The sequence below is a fragment of the Passer domesticus genome, chromosome 18 (assembly GCF_036417665.1).
Source record: "Passer domesticus isolate bPasDom1 chromosome 18, bPasDom1.hap1, whole genome shotgun sequence".
In the NCBI taxonomy this organism is placed as follows: domain Eukaryota; kingdom Metazoa; phylum Chordata; class Aves; order Passeriformes; family Passeridae; genus Passer; species Passer domesticus.
The window spans coordinates 7,293,129-7,317,653 of record NC_087491.1 but is presented as its reverse complement, the minus strand read 5'-3'; the positions used below and the strand labels follow the sequence as shown (position 1 = coordinate 7,317,653).

Sequence of the window (24,525 nt, the reverse complement as noted above, 5' to 3'; positions counted from 1 at the left end):
CCCCGTTTGGGGATGTCTGCCAGATGTGGACAGCCAAAAACGTCTGGGTGCCGGCTCTAGAGGAAGGTGGCAGCCCCTAAAGAGGGTGCCAGCCGCATGGAGGAAGGTGGCAGCCCCAGAGGAGTGTGACAGCCCTGTGGATGAGTCCAGCCCTGCAGGCAGGACTCTGCCATGCACATTGGCTGCTCAGCCCCTGTGGGGTGGGAGCTGGGTGGCACCGCTGCCAGCAGGAGCACTCCCCAGCAGCCGTTCTCTCGTTGTGGGGACACTGAGGTGCTCCATGCTAGTGTCACCACGCAGGTGGCCTGGACCCAGCAGCGCTCCGGTGTCCGTGTTCCCAGGGAGCTGGTGGTTCCCACCACCAGGATGCTGGCAGTCACCTCTGCCACAGCTCGGTCCGTGGGTGCTGTCCACCCTGGGGAGCAGTTTGGAGCAGCCTGAGGTGGAGCTCTTTGTCCTGCACCTGAACACAGCCATGGCCGGGGAGGAACTCAGGCTGCCCTGAGCCAGACCCTGGGGTCTTCCTGCCTGGCTATGGCCTCCCTACATCGCAGCCGCAGGGGCAGAAGCTTTAACTCCTGACGTGTTTAAGTACACACAGGGCACATAGCAACGCGCTTTGGAGCCACCGGCACCGGGAACCGCTCGCTGCTCCCGGGCCACAAGGGGGGACAACATGGCGGCGGCCCCGGGGACTGCAACACCCACAAGGCCCCGCGCGGCGGCCGGGTCACGTGAGGGCGCCGCGGGGCCACGTGGCGGAACGGGCGGGACGCGGTGCTGTGGCAACGGCGCGGCCGCCATGGCCAAGCAGTACGACATGGTCGAGTGCCCCTTCTGCGACGAGGTTTCCAAGTACGAGAAGCTCGCCAAGATCGGGCAGGGCACCTTCGGGTGAGTGCTCGCCGGCTCCGGCCCTCCCTGGCCCGGCGCGGCCCCGGCCTCAGGCCTGCAGCCGGGCCCGGCCCCGCGGCCCATGGGCGCCGGCCTCGGGGGCTCCGTGCTCGCGTGTCCTTCCCCCGGTCACCCCTCTGCCTTCAGAGAACCAGGCTGCCTCCTGGGCCCTCTCCTCCCCAGCCTGAGATCCCGCTCTGTCCCAGCTCTGGCAGAGCAGCGTTAACCTTGAGAACAGTTAGGGTGGGGACCTGTAACTTGGCTCCGAATGTTGAGCTTGGCTCCAGATGAGCAATTTTTTGCTCAGAATGTGCTACATTACTGAAAATCCTTATAAGGCTGCAAGAGCTCTGCGGTCCCTGTTGGTTCAGTGGGTCCTGAGGGCCTTTGGTCCAGGGAATGTGGCTAGATTGGCTCAGCACAGAGCTCTCTGTGTGGTGCTTTGGTGTGTCTTGTTTGGCCTTGTTCCTTGTCAGGGACACCTGGCTCCTTTCTCCCTGTGCTGCTCATGGATTTTTTTTTTTTTTTCTTTTTACAGGGAAGTTTTCAAAGCCAAACATCGCCAGACAGGCAAGAAAGTAGCCCTGAAGAAGGTGTTGATGGAAAACGAGAAGGAAGGGGTGAGTGTGGGGCATGGCTGGGTTGGGGCCTGCTGTCTCCTGGCAGCAGCGAGGGGACTGGGCTGCACGGGATGGCTGCTGGGAAGTGACACTTGACACTTCCCATGGGCTTCTCCTCGGGGACCCTGAGCACAGGGCTCCACCCTGGCTGAGCTGTGGAGGAGCTGGGTGAGGTGTGAAGCACGTGCTCAGGGGTGGGGAGAGAGTTAACACTTAAACAGCAGAGGCAGCAGCCAGAGAGGCTGTTCTGCAGCTCGGGCTGGGCTGTACCCTGTCCTGGTACAAGGAGAGGAGGGCAGCACCTGCCAAGCTGCATGGTCACACCTCTCCTGCCCTCTGGCAGAGGTGGCCTGGTCTCCTGCACCTCCAACCTCCATTCTCTCTTTCTCTTTTCCAGTTTCCCATCACAGCCTTGCGAGAGATAAAAATCCTCCAGCTGCTCAAACATGAGAATGTGGTGAACCTGATAGAAATCTGCAGGACCAAAGGTACTTGGCAGGCTCTCCCTTGTGTTAATGATGGCTTTTCTGAGCCCTGCTGAGCAGCCTGGTGTCTTGTGCTGGGAGTGGGGTGGTCTAGCTGGGCTTGGGCCTCTGATCCTGCCTGTGACAGGGGGTGACAGGTCACTGATCTTGGAAAAGAGTTTCTAAATGAGTCAGGGTGTTGCTGAAGCTCAGCTGGCAAAAGCTGTTGTAGTCCTGCCAGGTTATTCCTGTGCCATAGCAGTGAATGCTGCCATGCTGGGAAACTCCCTTCTGAGAGGCTTTAAATGAGGGAGAGTGGAGCAGAGGCTCCTCAGCCTGGAGCTGCCTCTCTGGCTTGGCCTGGGATGGTCTCTGGCAGCTCTGAGCTGATGGCACAGCTCCAGCTGAGGCTCACTCAGCATCTCTTTCTGGGGGTGATGTAGCTGCCTGTGCTGGGAGGGCTGGGGCTCCACATGGGCACTTCTGAGCTCTCTTCCACCTCCTCACTCCCCCCTGATGCTGTGTGCCCCCACTGCTCCACAGGCTCAGCACACCTGGCCTGGCTCTGTGTACATGAAACTGCTATATGACATTTGCTAGAGTTTATGTATAATTCTCTCACATGGATTTGTACTGGAAAAATACTTTGGAAAGTGACAGTTGATGTTACAGCCTGCCCTTCCCTAGCCAGTCATGTCAGTGAAATAAAAACAAAACTGACCAGTATCTGGTGTTTTTTACAAAGTCCAGTCACTGAACGTGCAGAAATGTCTGGCCTAGGGATGGGAAACTCAAGATACTCCAGTACACAGTTGTGTGTAGATTACTGTCTGAATAGGTATGAGTAAAAACATCAATGACAAGTTAATTTTTAATTCACTCTGTGATTAAAAGAGCTGCGACGATTGGGTGTCTGGCATACCAAAAGTAAATATTTTTGTAGACATGTCATTTGTTCCCTTTTTATGTTTTGTTTGTACTCCAGTTTTCATCTAAATCTACCTTGACCTCAGTTTGCAGTAAAGTAGAAATGTTTCATTTACTGTTCTCAGACGTGAGGCTTTTCTCTTTTTATGTTGGAAAGGTGTGTCAGGGGCTGTGTCTGTGTGAGGAGCTGCAAACCCAGTGTAGCAGGCTGGGGAGGACAGCAGTGTGCTTCTGTGGGGCTAAGCTTTTCTGGGTGGAGATGCTGATCAGCAGCTTGTGCTGATTACAACCGATGAAAAATCAGCTTTTCTTTTTAATAATGTTTTGTGTGGGTGCTCTAGGAACGAGATTGAAATCGATCGCTTCACTTAAAGTCTGCTGTCATTGACTTCAAATTGCACTTGGAGTTTTATATCACTTCAAGATCAGTCAGTTTTTGCAGATCCTGTTTGAGGTTGCAGGAAATCTCACTTTTTAATGTGAGATTAGACAGATTTTCTGTGTTTCTGCATTTTTCCCGGGGCTGTCTGTGGGTGCCTCCTCTATTGCTGGTGCTTGGCTGGCAGCCATGGCTTGCAGGGGGGAAACCCCACAGCAGTTATGTGCCCAGAGCAGCACGAAGTGAAGCTTTCAAAGGTTGCCATGCCCTTTCCTTGCCTGTCTGATGACATTTGCTGCATCAATCCTCATCTGCTGTTCTTGTGTTGCTAGTTTTTGCTGAGTTCTTCTTTAAAAGGACCTTGAGGCCTGTAGGCTGCCTGGTTCTCTGTGTTCCTGTGCCCTGAGATTCTGTGTAGGGGTGTGGTACGAGCTGCGGGGTGGTGGGAGGTGAGAGGAGCTGTGACCCAGTGGAGGGTGCCTCACTGGCAGCCTCTCTGTGCCTCTCCTGCAGCCTCTCCGTACAACCGGTGCAAGGGCAGCATCTACCTTGTGTTTGACTTCTGTGAGCACGACCTGGCTGGCCTTCTCAGCAACGCCCATGTCAAGTTCACGCTGTCAGAGATCAAGAAAGTTATGCAGATGCTCCTGAATGGACTTTACTACATCCACAGGAACAAGGTAACGGGACAGGCTTTGCCCTGCTCAGAGGGTGGCTTTCCAAGGAGCGGGTAGACACCTGCTCCTTGTTCTTAGCACAGGCTGGAAGGAAATCCTTGTTTCACCTGTGCAGCCTGAGCACCGTGCTGGTGCAAGACACCCAAGGAGGGCACTTGATTCACTTAACTCTTCAATGTCTGTCCTCGTGCAGATCCTGCACCGAGACATGAAAGCAGCGAACGTCCTGATCACGCGGGATGGGGTCCTGAAGCTGGCAGACTTTGGGCTGGCCCGAGCTTTCAGCCTGGCTAAGAACAGCCAGCCAAACCGCTACACCAACCGCGTGGTGACCCTGTGGTACCGGCCCCCGGAGCTGCTCCTAGGTAGGAGGAGCCCTGGGTGGGCTCTTGGTCCTTCTTGGCCCTTCTTGGCCCTTGGGAGGACTAACTCGGCGTCTCCGTTTAGGGGAGCGCGACTATGGCCCCCCCATTGATCTCTGGGGTGCAGGCTGCATCATGGCAGAGATGTGGACCCGCAGCCCCATCATGCAGGGGAACACGGAGCAGCACCAGCTCACCCTCATCAGCCAGCTCTGCGGATCCATCACGCCGGAGGTGAGGGGGAGACTGGGGATGGGCTGTGGAGAGAGCGGCACTCAGGCCTCTTCCTGCCCTGTGTGCTCCCAGCAGAGTGTGCCTGCTGCTGGCAGGGAGGCTGCAGAATCTCTAGCTTGTGTTTTGGGGTTGTCTCTCAGACAAACACCCTCAATTTCTGCTTAAAGAAGGATGGGGGATTTTACTCTCAGGTGTTTTGCACTGGTCACCTTGAAAAGCCTCTAGAATTCTGTCTTGTGATTTGTGGCATCAGCTCAGCTCCGGTGTGAGCAGCCGGCCCCTTCTCAGCTCCTCCTTCATCAGCAGCTCGTCCTGCCCTCTTGTGGAGCAAGCTGAGGGATCTCAGCCCAGACTGGGACCTGCGGGATGTTGTGCTGGCAGCCTCAGGGTCCTCTTCCTGCTGTCAGTCATTATGTAAACACACTGAAGGCGCTTCCTTTGGCAAGTAGCTGCCTGCTGTGGTCTCTCTGAGATCGAGATAAGTGCTGGTGATTGCAGCAGGCTTTACTTTCTAAGGATAAAAGGTGCCACATCCAGGTGATTATTTAGCAACCAGTTCTGTCACTTTATCTTTCTGGATGTGGTGGCTGGCCTGAACTGTGCTCTCTAGTAGTTCTTTCATGGGAGAACCAGAAATCCTTGAGCATCGTTTCCACGCCGGAAGACTGTCCTGACTTGCCCACATGTCTCCAGGCCTTTAGTGCCTCTTTGTTGCTGTGAGAACAACATCTTCCAGCTTGGAGGTTATAAAACAGAATTGTTATTTCAGTTTGCCTGAGGGTGTTGGAACCAAAAATGGTTCAAACCATTTTCGGTTCAAACCACAAGGACCCTTGTCCTTTCCATAAGCATTCCTTGCCAACCCCTTCTGCTGCCCCTTGGCAGGTTTGGCCGAACGTGGACAAGTACGAGCTGTACGAGAAGCTGGACCTGCCCAAGGGGCAGAAGCGGAAGGTGAAGGATCGCCTCAAGGCCTACGTCAAGGACCCCTACGCGCTGGACCTCATCGACAAGCTGCTGGTGCTGGACCCCGCCCAGCGCATCGACAGCGACGACGCCCTCAACCACGACTTCTTCTGGTCGGACCCCATGCCCTCAGACCTCAAGAACATGCTGTCCACCCACAACCAGTCCATGTTTGAGTACCTGGCCCCGCCGCGCAGGAGGGGCGGGCACATGCCGCAGCAGCCGGCGAACCAGGGCAGGAACCCCGCGGCCACCAACCAGACTGAGTTTGACAGAGTGTTTTGACATCCGGAGGGGTCCTGCCTGGGCTTCCCCGCGTTAAGTGGAGATGTCCTGGCAAGGTCTTTTTGTCTAGGAAAGGACTTTTTTCGAGGTGAATTAACTGATGGTGTTATCAGAGCTTGGCCATCTCCCCGGCCACCGCAGAGCTGCGTGGCTTGGGGAGGTGATACCTGTGAGCTTAACGTTGTTTCCCCCCCAGTTTCCTGTCTCAGAACTTGTTTTTGCTCCCCAAAAGTCTGTATTGGTTACATTAAACTTGCAGATCAATTGTTATGGATCTGGTGATGGAAAAAGTGTCTCCATCCATGCTGGGGCTGGCAGGACTGGGAGTAGCTGCCCTGAACCAAGCTGGGCCCTGCTTGGGGATGTCTGAGCTCTCTTGGTCTGTCATAGCTCCTGCATTCTGTATCCTCTTGAGCACTGAAGCGTTGGTGAAGGACGAGGCAGGTGCTTCTGAGTCATCAGATGTGTCTTGGGGAAGGCAGAGCCACCCTAGACAGCATGACTAGCTCTCCCTGGAGACTGGGATCTAGCCTAAAAAAGGGCTTCTTGGCAAGCCAGAGAGGTGGCTGGCAGAGTTGGATGCTCTGTGTAGCCAGGACAGCTGGTGTCTGTGACAGCACATGGCATCCATGCTTAATTGCAAACCATGACTGGGAGTCATACTGGATACACCCAGCCTGCTGCAGCCACGCACTGCCCTGTGCCTCAGGTGAGACTGCCCTCCTGCTGTCTGCAGGGATTTCAGGATAGGCAGGGCTGGTCACACTGTGCTGGGAGCAGGGTGACACTCATGTGTCCCCTGCTCTCTCCTGGAGCTCTTTGCATGAGAGACTAGAACAAGAGTACTTTGGGTACAGTGACTGGCCTGACCCACCGGGATCACCTGGGCACACTTCATGTCAGGACGTGTCAGGATCAAATCGTAGAGAGAAGTGGTCCTCCCCAGCTGCACAGTGTGCCGTGGCTATCAGCTGTAGCCAGCCTTGTCCCTGAGCCCCGTGAGTGCCAGGATCCCGGGATTCCAGGCGTGCAGCTGGTGACAGCGTTTGGCACTCGGTAGCTTGCCCGTTAACAATTGCTGACAAAAGCCGTTGGTAGTGTAAAGTCTCATGAGGAAGTGGTGGCGAGCAGGGCCGTTCTCAGGCTCGATCAAAGACATGTACAAGGTAACTCTGTCTTGGTTTGGGGCTCTGAAGCAGTGTCTGTTTTGGGGGGGGCGGGGGGGCTTTGTTTATTTGTAAAAATAGTCTGTGATGGGCAATAAGGCAGTTGCCTTGTGCCGGTGTGGATGAACACGGTCCTGTCCCAGACAGCTGGTGCGACCCTCGTGTCCTGTGCTGCCTGAAGGGGGGCAGCAGCGGGAGCCTGCGGGGCAGCACCGACCGTCCCGAGGGCAGCCTGAGAGCCCCGTCCTGCTCCCGGGGTGCTGCGGGGCGGGGGCTGCGGGGGGCCCTGTGCCCCAGCTTGGGGCGTGTAGGGCCGTGTCCCTGTGCCGACACACCGAGCGGTCTGGGGACGGGTTGTGGCTGGTGCTACGTCCCGAGAGGGGCGGCGGGACCCCCGTGTCCCTCCCGAGGCGCCGGGACGGGCACGGAGGCGGCGGCCTGGCTGCCCCTCACAAAGATGGCGCTCCCGCCTTCCTCGCGCGACGTGGCGCGCGCGCGCTGCCCGCTTCAAAGATGGCGGCGGCGGCGGGGAGGCCGCGGCGGCCCCGCCCCCTGGCCGCGGCGGCGCGCGCGGGCCGTGCGCGGGGCGGTGCGCACGCGGCGGGGATGGTGGCGCGCGGGCTGCGCGCGCTGCGCCGGGCGCTGCGGGCCGGGGGGCGCCGCTTCAGCACGCGCCCCGCGCGCGCCCCCGCCACCGACTACCAGGTACCGCGCGGGGCCGCGCGCCGGGCCGGGCACCGGGCCGGGCACCGGGCCGCGGCAAGCACCGACCCCCCCCACCCCCGACCCCCCCCGCAGCCCCGGGCCGCGCCGGCTGCCGCGCGCCACGTGTCCCCGCTTTCCGCTCCGGTCACCCCGCGAAGCGCCGTGGCAGCAGCGGGGAGCCCGGCCTGCAGCGGCAGCCGCGGCGCGTCCCGGCCGCACGCCAGGTGTGGCGGGGCTGCCGGCGGTGCCCGGCTCCGGCGGTGCCCGGCGGAGCGCCCCTCGGGCGGGCGGGAGCGGCCCCGCTGTGCGGCGCCGGGCGCTCTCGGGGTCAGCGCCGCTGTCTGTCTGTCCGTCCCGCTGTCTGTCTGGCTGCAGTGTCCCGCTCCGGGCACGCTGTCCCAACTGCCCGCTCTCCCCCGCTGCAACGCCAGGCTCACGCCCCTCAGCGGGGTTTGGGGGCTCGGTGGCCGTGGTGAGCCCTGGGTGTGCCGAGCGGCTGCGGCGTCGCCGCTTCATCAGCCCCGCTCATTAAACAGCGGCACTGGAGCGCTGCCCGCTCCGCCGGCGGCGACCTTGCCCGCCGGTGCCGGCGCTGGGCTGTCCCGTGCCCCGCCGCGGGGCCAAGGGGCGCCGGGAGGGCGGGTAACCCCTCCCATAAGAAGCCTGTCCCCGTGCCGGCATCTGGCGCTGCCGGCGGGTCCCCGCGGCACCATGGCAGAGATGCTGCCGGCCTGGGTGACCGGTGACGCCGCCGAGGGGACTGAGCCCGAAGGGGTGGGTCAGGGTGCAGCGGGCTCTGGGCAGGGTGGCCCCGGGGCTGTGGCACAGCCACGAGCCCGCTGTGCTGGGCACTATCCCGACTGCCCTAGGCGTCTTTCCAGGATGCCATCCGGATGCTCAACACCCTGCAGACCAATGCCAGCTACCTGGAGCAGGTGAAGCGGGAGCGCGGTGACCCCCAGGCCCAGCTGGAAGCCATGCAGGGCTTTTTGGAGAGGAGTGGGCTGAAGGTGAAGGGCTGATCCCCGTCCCTGTTCCCCCCGTCCTGCTGGTGCCACCGTGCTTGGCGCTGGCTGCCCTGGGGGTCTCACAGGGTGGTTGAACTCTTACAGGTCGAGGACCTGGATCGACTGAACATCATCCACGTCACGGGGACGAAGGGCAAGGTGAGGCGGGTGGGCGGTGCTGGGGGGGCTCAGGGGGCACGGCTGCTCTCTGTGGCTCTGTTTGCCCTGCTCTGGAGCAGGGGTTTAACACAGCTGTCTCCTCAGGGCTCAGCATGCGCCTTCACTGAATGCATCCTCCGCAACTACGGGCTGAAGACAGGCTTTTACAGGTGGGTGGGGGGCAGGAGGGTTTTGGAGGGCCAGCGGGGCTGTGCCTAACTCTTCCCCCTGCTCTGTACCCCCAGCTCCCCTCACCTCGTGCAGGTGCGCGAGCGGATCCGCATCAATGGGCAGCCCATCAGCAAGGACCTCTTCAACAAGTACTTCTGGCTGGTCTACAACCGCCTGGAGGAGACCAAGGTGGGCCAGCAGGGTTTGTGGGGGTGCTCTCTCCCTTGGGTCCCCCGCTCCTGGGGTGATGTGCTCACCGTGCTCTGCCTGGCAGGACCCAGCACACGCCAGTATGCCGGCCTATTTCCGCTTCCTCACCATCATGGCCTTCCATGTCTTCCTGCAGGAGAAGGTCAGTGGTGGTGGCCTCCAGCTTGTGACAGAAATGTCAGGTTGGTGGGGACCTCAGGGAGGGGGGGTTTGGGTCAGAATTTGTGTGGATCAGGCTCTGATGGCTGTAAACAGCATGCTGTGTGAGGTGGATGATGCCCCCACAAACAGAGGTGTGCTCAGGTGTGGGGTTGGAAGGGCTGGTGGCAGGGACCTGTCTCCACCCACATCCCTGAATCCATGGGGGTGTTTCCTGCTGGTGGCTCTGATGGCTCACATCCCCGTGTCCCCAGGTGGACCTGGCAGTGGTGGAAGTTGGCATTGGCGGCACCTACGACTGCACCAACATCATCAGGTAGGAGCTGGCAGGGCTGAGCCTGTTCCCAGGGCTGCCAGGCCTGATGTCCCCACAGTGCAGGGGGAGCAGCAGGGACAGTGCCATGCTGCATTCCCAGGGCGCCGGTGGTGTGTGGGGTCTCCTCCCTGGGCATCGACCACACCAGCATCCTGGGGGACACCATGGAGAAGATCGCCTGGCAGAAGGGGGGCATTTTTAAGGTAGGGAGACCTGGTCTTCTCTCTCCTCTTGTGTTTTCGGGGTGTGTTCCCCCCTGTCCCTGAGCACCCCCTCCTTGCAGGCCGGGGTGCCGGCGTTCACCGTGGCGCAGCCGGAGCGGCCGCTGGAGGTGCTGAGGGAGCGAGCGCGGGAGCGGAAGGTGAGCTGCTGCCGGGTGTGGACTGGGGTACCCCATCCCAGCCGGGGGGCTCAGCCTGCTCTCCCCACAGTGTCCCCTGTACCTCTGCCCGGAGCTGGATGACTTTGAGGAGGGCTGCCGGGCGCTGGAGCTGGGGCTGGCAGGCTCCCACCAGCGCTCCAACGCCGCCCTGGCCCTGCAGCTGGCGCGGACGTGGCTGCAGCGCCGCGGCTGCCAGGGTAAGGCAGGGGCATGGGGATGGGTCCAGACCCCAGCGGGGCCCCTCAGGGCTCAGTGGGGTGCTGTCCTGCCTAGGTCTTGGGGAGCTGAAGGAGGTGCTGCCAAGCCCCGAGCTGCCGGGGAGGCCAGTGCCGCTGGCGCCTGCCTTCCGACTGACCGACGCCATGATCCGAGGTGCAGCATGGCCATGCCAGGACCCCCCTCGCCGTGTCACAGGGCATAGCGGGGCCACGCTGGACCCCAGCAGTCTGCCCCACACTGGATTCCCACAGGGTACCAGTGCTGGGGAGGGTATGGGGGTCCCAGCCATGCCCTGTGTTCCCCCAGGCCTGCGGGACACAGAGTGGCTGGGCCGGACTCAGGTGCTCTGCCATGGCCCTGTGACGTGGTACCTGGATGGAGCTCACACCACCAGCAGCATCCAGGCCTGTGTGCGCTGGTTCCGCCAGGTCGCCCTCAACCAGGACAAGCCCCATGAGTAAGGAGAGGATGCAAAGGGGGGCACACGTTGTGGGGGTGAGGCGGTGGTGCTGCAGGTCCCCTGGGGGCTTGGGCCACTTGCCCTTTCTCCCTGCAGTGGTTCTGAGGTGCGTGTGCTGCTCTTCAATGCCACAGGCGACCGGGACACGGCGGCGCTGCTCAAGCTGCTGGTGGTGAGGTTTGGGGGGTTTCACTGTCCCCGGTGCCTGGGTTCTCTGCTGGTCCTGGGACCTGCTTTGCTGTGGATGCAGGGAGCCACGAGGTGGAGCTGGCACCCTGTCTGTCTGTCTGTCCACCCATCCTGCTGTCCCGGGGTGTATCCCACCTCAACTGCCCCCTGCAGGGGTCTCACAGTCCTGGGTGCGGGGAAGGGCCTTGGGTCATCCCCTGCCCCATCCCCTGTAACCCCGCTGGTGTGGGACTGCCCCAGTGGAAATCCCGTGGGTGGGTCCTGAGGGTTCCCCCAGCGCTGATGCCTCCTGTCCCCGCAGCCCTGTCACTTTGACTATGCTGTCTTCTGCCCCAACTTCACGGAGATGTCAGTGGCCAACAACGCGGGTGAGTGCTGGGGAGACGGGGTCTCCCCCAGCTTCCCATCCCGATCCCTCCCAGCTCCCCCTGCAATCCCTGACTGCCGTCTCCATCCCTCCCAGACCAGCAAAACTTCAACGTGACTCTGGAGAACGCCCTGACGCGCTGCCTGGAGAACCAGCGGACATGGACGAGGCTCCTGGAGGAGAAAGTGGGGCAGGACCCCTGGCTGCCATCTCCCCTGCGGGTGGGGGGGCTGCTGCAGCCGTCCCCCGCCCGAGGCTCCCTGCTGCTGGTGCCCCCAGCCCCACGGCCCCTCAATTCCCCAGCGCTGGTGTTCCCGTGCCTGGCGCAGGCGCTGCGGTGGGTGGCGCAGGGCCGGGACCCGCGGCTGGCAGCCCCCGCGGCCTCGGGGGCTCACCCGCACCCCGCGGCCAGCAGCGGGGCCGTGCTGCTGCGGGAGGCGGCCGCCGTGCGGGTCCTGGTCACCGGCAGCCTGCACCTGGTGGGGGGAGCGCTGCGGCTGCTGGAGCCCGCGCTGTCCCAGTGACGCTGTCCCGGTGACGCTGTCCCGGTGACGCTGTCCCGGTGACGGCCGCGGGGCTCCGCGCCTCTGTTTACATCAAGCACCGGCCTCGCCCCCGGTGATGGCATCTGGAGGGGGATGTGGGGCTCCCCACCCCATCCTGGCTTGGCTGTTTTCACCCCAGTGCCTTCTGCCTGTGCCCTTCCCGGGACGCTGTCCATGGGGGGATGCCCCTGGTCTCCATCCCTTCCCTAGTCAGGCTGACTGGGGGGACCCCCAGGGTTTGGGGGGCTGCCCCAGGCTGTGATGAGGTCCAGTGCCTCTGGTAGGTGGGAGCCTCAAGCTGTGGCAAGGCTCAGCATCAGGGCACAATTAATTTAACATAGGGAAGGTTTTTATTATTATTGATAAGAGTTTGTAACTTGGACGGGGAGGTGGGGGGAGTGGTGGGTTCTGCCCATCGTCCTGTGGGAGGGCAGCAGCCTTGCACCATCCTCCGCAAATAAACCTCTTGCTGCTCCCACTGGTGCCTGCTGCCTTCCTGGGGGGATGCAGGAGGGGCACGGGGGTCACCCCAAGTGCTGGGGCATGTCCAGGGGGCACCCACTTCTTCCCCCCCCATTTGATGGGGAGCCTTGTGGGAGGTTTTGGCAATAGCTGCTCTTTCTGCCTCCCCACTGCAGCGGGGGAGCCCAGGGGGGTTGCAGGGTGCCCCCCCCCCGGTGTGGGCTGCCCTCAGGGGGCCAAAGCATTCACTGAATGAGTAATGGAGGCCCCCTCTGGGCTCGGCCTGAGATTTGGGGCAAAAAATCAGCTTAATGGCACTGGGGTGGGTCCCCAAGTCCGTTGGCCGGGGGCTGCGCGGGCTCGGGGGGGCCCGGGGGCGTCAGGCCATGCTGCTGGTGGAGCAGGGGGTGCTCTGGCTGCTGCCGATGCTGTGGTTGGTGCTGCTGCTCTCCGAGGCTGGCGCCGTGCTGGAAACCGGCTGCAGTTTGGAGATGGGACCTGGCTCACACCGCCCGCCACGGGGGAACACCAAGGGGAAACCAGACTCAGGGCGAACAGTGGTGGCCTTGGCTCGGTCCCCAGGGACCCTCCAGCCCTCATGGATCACTCCCCAGCTGACCCCTGAGCCCCTGGGATGGAGATAAGCATGAGACACCAGAGCAGGAAGGAGGGCAGATGGCAGAGGGGCCCCAGACATGCAGGAGGGACCCTGAGGAGCTGTAGACACCTGAGGCAGGGTTATTCCCCGAGAGCACTGCCAGCACAGACGAGGGCAATGGAGCAGCCTGGTCTCTGGCTCACATGGGGGCTTTGGCCAGGAGGGACAAATGGGAAACCCAGTAAGAGACACGCACGTGGCCCCCCTGTCCCACCACGGGGGTCCCCAGGGGAGGTGGATACTCACGGGTGTGCGAGTAGATGTACCAGAGCACGGCAGTGAGGAGCGCCCCGATGAGGAAGGCGCCGAAGGTGATGCCCAGCACAGCAGCCAGCCCCAGCCCACGGTCTGCGGGAGGACGAGGCCGTCAGCACTGCCACACCGGGAGAGCCCCTCTCCATTCCCATCCTGACCACTCCCTTGCCCTGAACTCACAGTTGAGCGGCCGCCAGGCGTCCTTCACTGTCACCTCCAGGACCTTCTCAAAGATGGTGTCGTTCTGCAGAGGTGGAGGTTGGGGTGAGAAGGGGAAGGTGTGCACCCCTGCAGGATGGCAGAGGTGGGGAACCCCAGGCTCTGCAGGGCAGGGAATGCTGCTCCTGGATGGGCTCCATCACCCAACGGTGTGGGACAAACCCACCAGGCTGCTACTGCCGGATGGGGACCAGCATGGTGGCATCACAGGCTCAGAGGGGGTGACACTGACCTGCAAGCCGGCCTTGCACTTGAGGATGGCAGAGAAGGGGATGTGCCCGCCCTCAGGAACGGTGTAGGTGAAGCGGAACCGCCAGACCTTCCTCCCGTGGCTGCTGGGGGGGCCCTCCAGCACGGCCACCCCCGCTCCCCGCGCCTCCCCGCCCTGCACCAGCAGCACTGGCTCCCGCCCCGAGGCCTCCAGCCAGCACTCCTTCAGCTGCAGGTCGGCTGGGTGATCCATCCAGCGCATGGACGCCTGCCGGGGTGGGAACGGGGCACGCCATCAGGCTCGCTGGCCCAGGGACGGCTGGAGTGCCCCAGCCTGGGCGCTGGGACAGGGGCAGTACCTGCACAAAGGCCTCCTTGTTGATCTCCAGCTCCGTCTGCGGCGCCTCGAAGTCAGCGGTGGGGAAAAGGCGCAGGAAGAGCTCCCGGGGGATCTCGCACTGGAAGCCCACCTGCAAGAGGGGGGCAGCACTTAGGGGGCACCCAGCACCCAGCTGACAGTGCCATCTGCACCTTCTGCCACCCTGGATGTGCTGGGAAACCCGGCTCTTACCCGCACGCTCCGGAGCACGGCGTCCCTGGCCAGGCTGAGGATGAGCTGCGAGAAGGCAGGAGGGTCAGTCAGGAGTTCCCCACTGCTGGAGATTGGGATGGGATGGGATGGGATGGGATGGGATGGGATGGGATGGGATGGGATGGGATGGGATGGGATGGGATGGGATGGGATGGGATGGATTGCCCCACCCACACACTCCCCCTCCATCTCAGCTCTGGCTGCAGCATGGTGTTTCCAGCCATGCAAAAGCAAGGAGGTCCTGGTGGAGAAGCCCCACTGGCAATCACTGAAGCTCTCATCAGTGGAGCTGGAGGCAACACCCCCAGCTAGCCCCTCTCACCTCATTGTTGGCATAGCCCCTGCCCTCCAGTGAGGTGCCACAATGGCTGAGGGGGCTTTTCAACATGAAGTGGGTGGCATTTTTCTCTGCCTGGCAGCTGATGTCCCTCAGGGTGATGTTCACCACGTCCTTGATGGGCTGGGAGGAAAGCACACTGTAGTCACCCACTGACTGGGGACAGCCCCGTGCCACCCACCCCAAGCACCCAGAGCAAAATGCAACTTCTGAGGGATTTTGGTGAACATTGGCACCCCTCTCCACCCTCCTCACCTCCAGGTAGGACCTGATGATGACAATCTCCATGGTTTCATCTGTGCACTTCCAGGGCTTGAGTGTGAGCAGCACCTGGTGGGGCAAGTCTGGGGGCTGTGTGATGACAACGGGCGCGGTGGTCACAGGCGTCTCGACCGACTCTGCAGGACAGGGAGATGGGGGGCTGAGTGGGAGCGGTGGAACCCCCCATCCCACCCAGCCCGGGCGTGCTGGGGGCCTCACTGTGCTCATGGATCTCCAGGCTGATGTGGGAGCTGGCAGGGATGGCCGAGTAGGAGGCAATGACACTGTAGTTCTTCTCAAAGGCTTTAGCGATGAGGTCCTGCTCCGTGTCAGGCAGGGGCTCCCCAGGGAGCACTATGGAGAAAACGGGCATCTTGTAATTCCCAGAGACCTGCAGAGAGGAGGGAAGGGGGGAAAAACAGAGGGGCTAAGTGGAGACAGGGACAGCTGGGGGTGCACAGGGCAGGGTTCATCCCAGTAATGAGGGCTTGCAGCAAGGGGGCTGCCCATGTCTAATGTCTCCAGGTGCCCTCCTGCCACCTTCCCCATGACACCAGCATCTCCTGGGCACCTGGCAGACCCCTTTGGTGGGGGTGGTGGGGAAGACACGTTCCTCTCAGCATACCAGTAACTGGATGTTGCACTCCGAGAAGAGGGACCAGGTGAAGTTGGCCTTGCTTTGCAGCATGAGGATCTGGTTGCCAGCAGAATTCTGAGGACAGCTCAGAGACAGGTTCACCTCTGTGATGGAGGAGCTGCAAAACCACAAGACCCCATTCTCAGCATTCCATACCAACTGGTCCCACATGCAACTCGGAATGTGGGGCTCTCCCTTTGGGAAGCCCACCACCTTCCCAAGCATCTCCAAGCATATCCACAGCCTGTCCCACCCCTGGGGTCCCACTGCTGGCACTGGTACCTGGGCTCCGACTGCAAATGGACGATATGAGCAGCCCTGGTGCTCTGGGTGTCACTGAGTGAGCAGCCTTTCACCCCGTGGAAGAAGACCTCAGTCTCAAGGTGTGGGATGGCATTGAAGTGCTCCTGGGGAATGCACTCTGGAGGGCTGCGGGCGTCTGTAGAGGTGGCAAGAGTGATCAAAGTCAAGCTGGGCTCAGTGGGTGGGGAGATGCTCAGGGCCAGGGACATCAGTCCCCATGGCATCTCCCCAGGGATGGTACTTTGCCCCAGGAGGTTGTCACCCTCTGGAACAGGAAGGTCATTCCTGCCCACTCCAGCCCCCCAGTGCTAGCCCCCAGCCCCACAAACCTTCTCCCAGGTGGAGCTGGACCCTGCGGGGGTCCTGCAGCTCGCTGTAGGATGTGATGCCCCCATAGTTAGCCAGAGCCCAGGCCAGCAGCTGCCCCTCACTGGAGACGATGGGTGGCTCAGGGTTTGGTGCTCTGATGGTGCTCTTCGGGCTGAGCTGGGCGTCCTGTGGGCCAAGGCACATCCCTCCCTTACACAGGCTGGCATGGGGAAAGCAAGGAAAACCTTTCCCCTCAGCGTGCACGACACAAATGTGAACCCAAAACAGGAGAGTGTCCCTGGAGCCTGGGCTGGGGGCCACCCTGGATAAGTGGGGGTTTTCAGGGCCATGAGCTGGGAGCAGCGAGAGTGGCTGGTGGCACACGGAGGGCTCAGCCCACTTTATTATTAGCCACAAACAAAGCAGGAGGTTTATTTTGCTAACAAAGCGCCCGACCCCGGCTCAGCTCGCTGGAGCCAAACCCCATCCCTGACCTTCCTCCCGCCGGCCGGAGGAAATGGGAGCTTTTTCCAGCCCTGTGCGTCATTCCCTGCCTGGCCAGCCCAGCGCTCAGCGCCGCCAGCAATGGCCAGGAGCGTCCCCTCCTCCCCGGGGTACCACAGGCATCATGTCTGGTGATCGGGGGGACCAGCCTCCAGCAGTGACCCCCTGAAACATCCCCAGGGCTGCCCCGAGCCCTGCTGCCCGCCGGGATTGCTCCCGTTGTGGGGCTGTGGCACTCACGGTGCTGACGATCAGGTTTGAGCACGGGGAGGTGACGGTGGCAGAGCAGCGGGTGCAGAGGAGGATCAGCACTGCTGGCCGGCTGCAGGCATCGGCTCCCGGGGTGACTGTCACCATCAGAGTGACAGCAGAGACCTGGGGGGAAGAGGAGAGTGTCACCACTGCGGCCACCAAGCCCCAGCTGCTGTCACCTTCCTGGCTGCCCCCTGGAGCCAGAGGGAGCAGGGAGAGCCCTGAGGCTGGCCCTGAGGATGAGCCATGCAGAGGCAGCCATGGCTGGGTTTGGGGACAGGGATGCCACGTGAGTGTGTACCTACACCAGCAGGCAAACATGCCCTGGCTCCCTAAGCAAGGGATCAGCGGGATGCCCACCTGGAAGATGGTGTTATCCCCACACTGGTGTCCAGGACACCCCACAGAGTGAGGTCTAGGCACCAGGGCTTCCTTGAGTTAGAGACTAAGTAATCTCTGCACTGGGTAGGAAAGTGTCACCCCACTGTGGGCTGGGGTATCCCCACACTCAGGACTGGAGCATCCCACACTGGGCTGGGGCATCCCCACCCCGGGCACCAGAGCATCCTCACTGGAGGTACTGGGGTGTCTCCCACTGAACTCTGGAGAATCCCCACCCTGGGCACTGGGGCATCCCCCTGGCAGTTCCCAGTACCACCCCAGCACCGTGCAGCCGCTCCAGGCTCAGGTGTGCCCGCACTGGAGTGCAGGGATGGGTGCACAGAGCTGGCACACACCATTCCTCGTGGCTAGCACGGCCTGGTTGCCTCTAGCCGGAAATCCGGATGGGGAAGTCAAAACTCCAGGCGCTAAGTTTGGCAACTGCTGTCTGAATAACGGCTCGCAAAGCTCCGAGCAGAGGGAGAGGGAGAGGGAGAGGGAGAGGGAGAGGGAGAGGGAGAGGGAGAGGGAGAGGGAGAGCCAGCTGGGGACTGGGCAGGTGGAGGCTGCGGCCCGTGCTGTGCCCAGGGCTAGCGGGATGAGGCCCTGGGCATCCCGGCCTGGCCATGGCCCCGTGGCAAGCGTGGGTGGCCAGGGACCCCGGGTGGCCCCGAGCGTCGGGGAGGAGCTGGCGGCTGTTTTTCCTGCCGCGTGTTTTGTGGCGCTCCATTGTTTGGCTGCGCGAGTGGCGGGAGCCTCGGCGCTCCCCGCCGCCGCCTTTCGGGTTATTTTTTTCTTTTTCTTCTCCTTTTTTTTTTTTTTTTTTTCATCGTGGGGATCTGCTTATAGAAAGCAGCTTCCAGTAATTCTTCTATAAGTGGAGCCGTGTCCCTGCCCAGCTTCCCCCGCGCGCCGCGGGGCTCAGTGCCGCGGCCGTGACATCAGCGCGTGTCCCCTGCTGCCGCTGGTGACAACCCCGGGGCACCCCCGGCCCTGGCACCTATCCAGGATGCCAAGGCCAGGTTACACCGGGCTAGGACAGAGGGGTCCTTGCGAAACCCACCCTCCCCAGAGCCTCGTGGTCTGGCTCCCCCTCTGCTCCAAAAGCAGAACTGGGAGGGCTGGGAGGTGGCAGGGAGGGGGGAGTGTGGCGCCGGGTGGCCCAGGGCTGGGCCAAAATCGGGTGCTGGGCCCCAGCCAGCGCCAGGGAAGCCGGGCTGTCCTGCAGAGCTGCCATGCAAACCCGTGTGCTCTGCAAACCCACCCAACAGTGCCAGCCAGCGCCACCCTGGCACTGCCCTTGTCCCAAAGCACCCACAGTGTGGTTATCACCCCTCGGCACGGCCATGCCAACTTTGGCAGACAGGTTTCTGCTCGCCTGGACACCTCGAAATGATGTGCCTTCTTCATCCCTCCACTCTTTCCTTCATCCCTCCTTCCATCTCTTTCTCCATCCTTCCCTCCCTTCCATTTCCCATCCCTCCCTCCCTCCTCAGCATGGTCACCACTGGGTACCCATGGCTCTGCCCAGCTCCTGAGCCAGAGCCAGAACCAGGTCACCTTCCCAGGGAAACGGACTGTCCTGGGGTGTCCAGCACAGGAATATCTGCCTTGGCAGCATGGGATTTTAAATAATTTGCCTCTTAAGTCTTTGCATTCCCATCAGGGGCAGAGATGCCCAAGGCTGTGCTGGAGGAGAAGCTTGGACGAGGTGCCATGGAGGAGGTTAATCCAGGTCCTTTCACTGCTCCTCAGGTAGAGGAAGGTTTTCACAGCTGGGGCACCCTGCCTGCTGAGGGCAGTGCCAGGATGACAGTGCTGTGGTGACAGTGTGAAGGACAGGGTAAGAAGTTCTGCGGGGATGCACTGGGACCCCTCTTGCTCACCTTGGACCACTTGACGCTGAGGACATGGACTTCACGGCCCGTGTCCATGGAGCTGTTGCTGACACAGCCCCGGGACACCGTGCTGGTGGCATAGGAGAGGGTGATGGGTGGCTCTGCTGTCACCGGCTGCAGGTCACAGCCCTCGGCTCTCCCGGGGTCTGGGTGGAAAACAAGAGACCGTCAGTCCCCGCTGCACGGCTGTGGGGTGACACAACACGGGGGGACACGAGGCTGGACGGGGCTGAATGTCCCTTCAGCCTCAGCCCCAGCCCGGCCCCGCCAGCACAGCACCCCCGGGACCTTCTGCTACGTGTCGGAGCCCGTCTGCCACTGCCAGCCCCTCCGCAATCACGCTGATGACCCTTGGATCCGGGCTGGAAAAATCCAGTGTCCCTGCTCGGCGTGCCAGAACTCGCGCCCGGCCGCCGCGAAGGCTGGGGCGCGGCGGAAGCCCCCCCGCATTCCCGGCCGCAGGAAAGTGGGAAGCGCAGGTATGGAAATGGCTGTGAAGCTCATCCTCCGCGGCGCTGAGGCGTGAGCTTTGCCCCGTCCCAAAGCCCCCGGCGGCGTGCGGCGAGCGGGGCCGGCCGGCGGCTGCCAAGGGAAATCCTGAGCGCAAACAGCCATTTGAAGGCCTGATCCTGTAAATCCCCACGTGCCTCGACAGCTTCCTCTGCCTCAGGCAGCCCTGCTGTGGCCGGGCTGTCCTTAACTTGGCCCCGAGGAGCCGTCGGCATCCATGGGTGCTCCGTTCCAGGGGGCTGGGAAGGACAGACCCCCGTGGCCACAGCTGGGCTGCTGTGGGCTTTCTATGGGGAGACAGTGCCTGGGATGCTGTGTTTCCTTTGGAAACACCTCCTTTGGAGGTGGCCACAGAGTTCTATCCCTTCCCACTCCAACTCTTCCCATCCAAGGCACTGGGAGGTGGCTGGACCAAACTCCAGTCCACCCAGCCAACCCTACTGGGACTGGGGCTAGAGGGTGTGATGCCCCAGGTCACTGAGATTTTGGGACACAGCACCCAGCGAAGGGCCATTCCGTCCAAGCCGTGCCCATCATGGTGCCCCTGACCCGCGTGTCACCGTCGGGGTGGCCCGGCGGTGGCGGCAGGGTCACGGCACAGACCCCCGGTGGCGCTGCCGTGGGCCCACTCATTGTCCGGTGCTTCCTCCCCCGGCGTGGCGGCCGGCAGCATCGGGAGGAAGATAAACAGCTGCTTATCTGGGCGCCACAGGCTGTGTCCCTCTTCCCTTCCACTCCTGCCCCGACGGCACCGGGCACGGGCAGGGCACGGGCAGCTCGTCGCCCCTCGGGCAGCATCCCGTGGGAGCTCAGCAGGGCTGGGAGCTCGGGCTGGGCTCAGGCAGGGCAGGGATGCCCGCGGAGGGGACGCGGGCAGCGGTGCCAGTGGGGCACTGTCTGTCCCTGGGGAAGGCAGCGGGCTCCAGCATTATGTCAGGATCAGATAAGGGGGCTCAGCTGGGCCGCCGGGGCGATCAGATAAGGGCACTGTTATTTTTGTACTCCAGGAAAGGGAAAAAAAATTAAAAGGAAGAAAGGAAGAAAATCCACTTTATGTTTTGCCAACCTGCATTCTCCTTTGCTTTGGTGCTGCTGAGATCAGGGAACAGGGATGGTCCCACTGTGGCTCCCCCGTGGGTCAGGGGCTGGGGGGAAGTTCCTGGGGTTTCGGAGCAGAGAGCAAAGCTGGGGTGTGGGGTGCAGGGCAAGGGTGGCTCTGGCAGTGCAGGATGCCCATGGGATGGGCAGCACCACTTTGGCATCCTTGCGTCTGGCAGTGTTACCTCAGCACTTGTGTAATGAGCTGATCCAGGACAGGAATGGGGATTGGTCCTGCACTGAGAGGGAATTGTCATCCTCTGAGCCACCACTGGCTGAGGTGGCACTGGGGGGCAGATGATGGGGTGGATGGGTCCAGGCTTTGGGCCTGACACAAGCCACACAATTCCTGACACTCTCTAGGTGCCAAGAAGCCTCAGGGATGGGAGGGACAACCCAGCACCATGCTCACCCCACGGGGAGCACTGCTGGCCCCTGTCAAGGGGGGCACAAAGTCCCCCCCTCTGGATTCTGGCTGTGTCTGTGTGACACCCTGACACTGCACCCACCAAGAGCACCCCAGTCCCACAGCACTGCACCCACCATGGACATCCCAGTCCCACAGCACTGTGCCCACTCCTTTGGGGCACTCAGTCCCATGGCACTGCACCCACTGTGGGCTCCCAACCCCAGAGGGTCCTGTCATGAAAAAGCAGCAACTGGACGGGGTGTGGTGGGTAGCACAGGTAGGCAGGATGGAGACCATGTGTCACAGCTACACAGGACAGTGACAACACGGCACAGTCATACAGGACAGGGTCCATATAGCACAGCTGCACACCTGAGGGGTGGTATGGCCAGAGGAGATGGTCTGTGTGTGTGGCAGAGTGACACAGGACAGGGGCCATGCAGACACATGCAATAGGGACCATACAGAGAGAGCACAGCTCTCTGCCACAGCTACGCTGGATGGGGGTCATACAGCACAGATAAATAGGACAGGGACCATAGAAACACACATTCAGGGTGGGCACCATATGGCACAGCTGTGTAGGACTCAGCCCATACAGCACAGCCCTGTTAGGGCATGTATGGCACAGCCATACAGGGTGGAGACTGGTGGGGGTGAATACAAAGGTCATGGACACATGGCTCTGCTACACAGGACACAGGTGACATTGCACAGCTGTGTGGGATGAGGACCAGATGGCACAGCTGTGTGGTGTAGGGACTGTACAGCACAGACAGGGAGGGCAAGGCCTCTGTGGCACAGCACCACAGGATGGGGAGCATATGGCACGGTTATAGGATGGGGACTGTACAAGAAAGTGACAGAGGACACAGACCTTACTGCACACCTACATAGGACAGGGACACCACGGCACTGCCCTGGGGCAGGGACTGTGGCACAGCTACAGGATGGGCACCATGCTCACAGTCACACAGGACACGGGACTTACTGTGCACCTACAAGGATGGAAAGTGTATGGCACAACCACAGGGGACACGGCCCCCACGGCACAGCCTCGCTGCACAGGGACTGTGGGGCACAGCCACCAGGCAGGGCTGTGATATAAGAGTGGGCATCGAGCCTGGCAGCAGAGCCACCCCAGCACCACCCATGAGCACTGCCCTGAGGTGACCAGGAGGGACCAGCCCAGCCGGGACACTCAGTGCTGCTGGCCCCAGCGTCTCTGGGCAGCTGCTGCCTCCCCAGTTCCCTCACCCCTGCCAGCAGGCAATGTCCCCAAGTCCCCCAGCTCCCTGTCCCCCAGCCCCACCAGCACTGGCATCCCTCCCTGAAATTCCCCCTGTGGCTTTGCAGGGATCTCAGGGTGGCTCCAACTGTTCCGGAGGTGCCTAAGCCCCCAGCTCCCATTTGAGGCTTTAAGGATTTTTTCCCATTTCTCACCCCAACTCCATCCCCACATTCCATGTGAGGTTTTAAGGGATTTTCCCCGTTTCTTGCCCCCAGCTCCAGTCCCACATCCCACGTGAGGCTTTAAGGGTTTTCTCCCATTTCTCGTCCCCATCTCCTGGTCAACCCCTCCACACTCCGAAGTGACAGGGACCAAAGCCACCCCAGACCCGCCGTGTGACACCGTCCAGGTCAGGACTCAGCCGCGGCGTGGCCAACACCTCCCACGCCGCAGTGACGCAGCCGGGATTTCGGGGGTCCCAGGGAGTGGCAGGGCTGCGCCGCGTTCCGGGAATCGGGGTGCGTCTGTCCCTTCCCGCATGGACGCTGCTCCCAAAACCTCCTCTCCGGGGGGCTCCCGGCGGTGACAAACTCTGCCTGTGCGGGCACGGCCGGGACCCCTTTGGCCACCGAGCCGGAGCCACCGGTGGTCCCGTGCCGTCCCGCTGTCCCGTCCCGCTGTCCCGTCCCGCTGTCCCGTCCCGCTGTCTCATCCCGGGGCTCCGGGTCCCCCCGTCCCCACTCACCCGGGCGGCCGAGCAGCGCCAGGAGCAGCGGCAGGAGCGGGACGGAGCGGGGGCCCATGTCCGCCTGCGGCGCTCGCCGGGAGCCAGCGCCGAGTGCGGGCGGCGGCGGCAGGAAACCGACTCCCTTCGGAGGAGGGTCCGCGGCGGAGGAAATGCCGCTGGCGGCGCTGGGGCCGGGCCGGCGGGCCGGGGGGGCGGAGAGGATGGACCCCCCTCCCCCGGAGGCGCCGTGCCTCAGTTTCCCTACAGCGCTGCGCCTCCGGAGGGGCACGGGGAGGGCACTGGTACCCGGCCTAGGTGCCCCCAGGGCTGGCACTAGTGAGCGGAGGGTTGGACACAGGGGTTCTGTCTTCCGGGGACACCCAAATTACTCCCGAGCTGCCCCCGGCCATGGGGAAGGGGCTGCCCCGACCGTCAGCCCCACTGCTCCCAGCCAGCGCCCTGGCAGGGTCACAGGCCGGTGGCTGCCCCATGGATGCCCGGTGTGGGCAGGTGGAAGCCCCCGAGCACCGCTGCCTGCCGTGCCTGTACCCTCGGCCAGGCCACAGCTGGGGCTGCCCTGGAGGTGGGCTTGGGTCAGGAGATGCCTCGGGACCAGGGATTAGGGAGTCACGGGCAGGGGGTCACAGCTGAGCATGGCCAAAGGGGCGCCAGGCACCCCCTTCTGCACTCCTGCCCCATTCCTCCCCACACCTCTGCTGGCCGAGGTGAGAGCCCTCACACAGCTCCCAGTGGGGCTGGGACCCTCACGCCAGGGTGGGCGCAGGTCCCCGGGGCTGGGGTCGATTCACGGGCATGGGGACAGAATGGAAACGTGCCAGGGAAGTCAGCGACGCCTGTCCCCAGCAGCCAGGATGTCCCCGGAGATGTCTGTGACCCGGGGTGAGCAGCAACCATCTCCCATGACAGAGCACTGCCATCTCCTGGGGACCGCGGGGACGGTGCTCACCCGGGGATGGGGACGGGGATGGGGACCGGGACCCGGCACGGGATCCTCTGGGTCCCTGGCACCATTCTCCTCGCGGTGACACCACAGGACAACAACCAAGAGACCCTCAGTGATGGACACTGGGATGGTGGCAGCCACAGTGTGACAGAAGGAGGGTCGCCGTGGCTGTGGGGCAGCCACATGTGCAGCCCCCTGCACCCCATTCAGCCCAGCATCTTCCCCCCTTGCAGCTTATAGGATGGCCTTGAGATTTCAGACCAGAGGAAAAGCATCTAAACCTCAACACCAAGGCCATACTGGGGAGCAGGTCAGGGTCCCTGTCCCACTCCCTACCCGGGTAACCACCTGGGGAAACTGAGGCACACTCACAGCACACCCACAAAGGGCTGGAGGCACAAGAGAGATGTGTCTCCCCCTCCCCACTTTTAGGCCCTGGTGTCCC

General features: G+C 62.2%; 3 protein-coding genes across 5 annotated transcripts; 2 read left to right on the top strand and 1 right to left on the bottom strand.

Moving 5' to 3' along the window:
* Positions 1-753: 753 nt before the first annotated feature.
* On the top strand, positions 754-6,082 carry CDK9 (cyclin dependent kinase 9). Its single transcript, XM_064393396.1, has 7 exons — positions 754-894; positions 1,433-1,514; positions 1,912-2,002; positions 3,798-3,964; positions 4,155-4,326; positions 4,409-4,557; positions 5,443-6,082. The coding sequence occupies exons 1-7, from the start codon at positions 803-805 to the stop codon at positions 5,806-5,808; spliced, it is 1,119 nt and encodes a 372-aa protein (XP_064249466.1). The 5' UTR covers positions 754-802; the 3' UTR covers positions 5,809-6,082.
* Positions 6,083-8,548: 2,466 nt separating this feature from the next.
* On the top strand, positions 8,549-12,341 carry FPGS (folylpolyglutamate synthase). Its single transcript, XM_064393395.1, has 14 exons — positions 8,549-8,689; positions 8,792-8,845; positions 8,951-9,015; positions 9,091-9,205; positions 9,291-9,368; positions 9,640-9,701; positions 9,802-9,904; positions 9,985-10,062; positions 10,133-10,280; positions 10,357-10,455; positions 10,609-10,759; positions 10,859-10,934; positions 11,253-11,319; positions 11,415-12,341. The coding sequence occupies exons 1-14, from the start codon at positions 8,573-8,575 to the stop codon at positions 11,840-11,842; spliced, it is 1,641 nt and encodes a 546-aa protein (XP_064249465.1). The 5' UTR covers positions 8,549-8,572; the 3' UTR covers positions 11,843-12,341.
* On the bottom strand, positions 12,191-23,283 carry ENG (endoglin). Of its 3 annotated transcripts, none has more exons than XM_064393391.1 (15): positions 23,135-23,283; positions 19,130-19,287; positions 16,851-16,985; positions 16,127-16,292; positions 15,777-15,933; positions 15,483-15,612; positions 15,077-15,248; positions 14,852-14,994; positions 14,582-14,719; positions 14,239-14,283; positions 14,027-14,137; positions 13,690-13,935; positions 13,419-13,482; positions 13,230-13,331; positions 12,191-12,803 (listed from the first exon to the last, which is right to left on the bottom strand). In XM_064393391.1, exons 1-15 carry the CDS (start codon positions 23,190-23,192, stop codon positions 12,634-12,636), a joined length of 1,995 nt encoding a protein of 664 aa, XP_064249461.1. In that variant the 5' UTR covers positions 23,193-23,283; the 3' UTR covers positions 12,191-12,633. The 3 variants fall into 3 exon arrangements, with proteins under 3 accessions (XP_064249461.1, XP_064249462.1, XP_064249463.1); XM_064393392.1 differs by having other exon boundaries at positions 12,191-12,823; positions 23,135-23,282; XM_064393393.1 differs by lacking the exon at positions 12,191-12,803 and adding an exon at positions 12,813-12,954.
* Between the last annotated feature and the right edge of the window lie 1,242 nt (positions 23,284-24,525).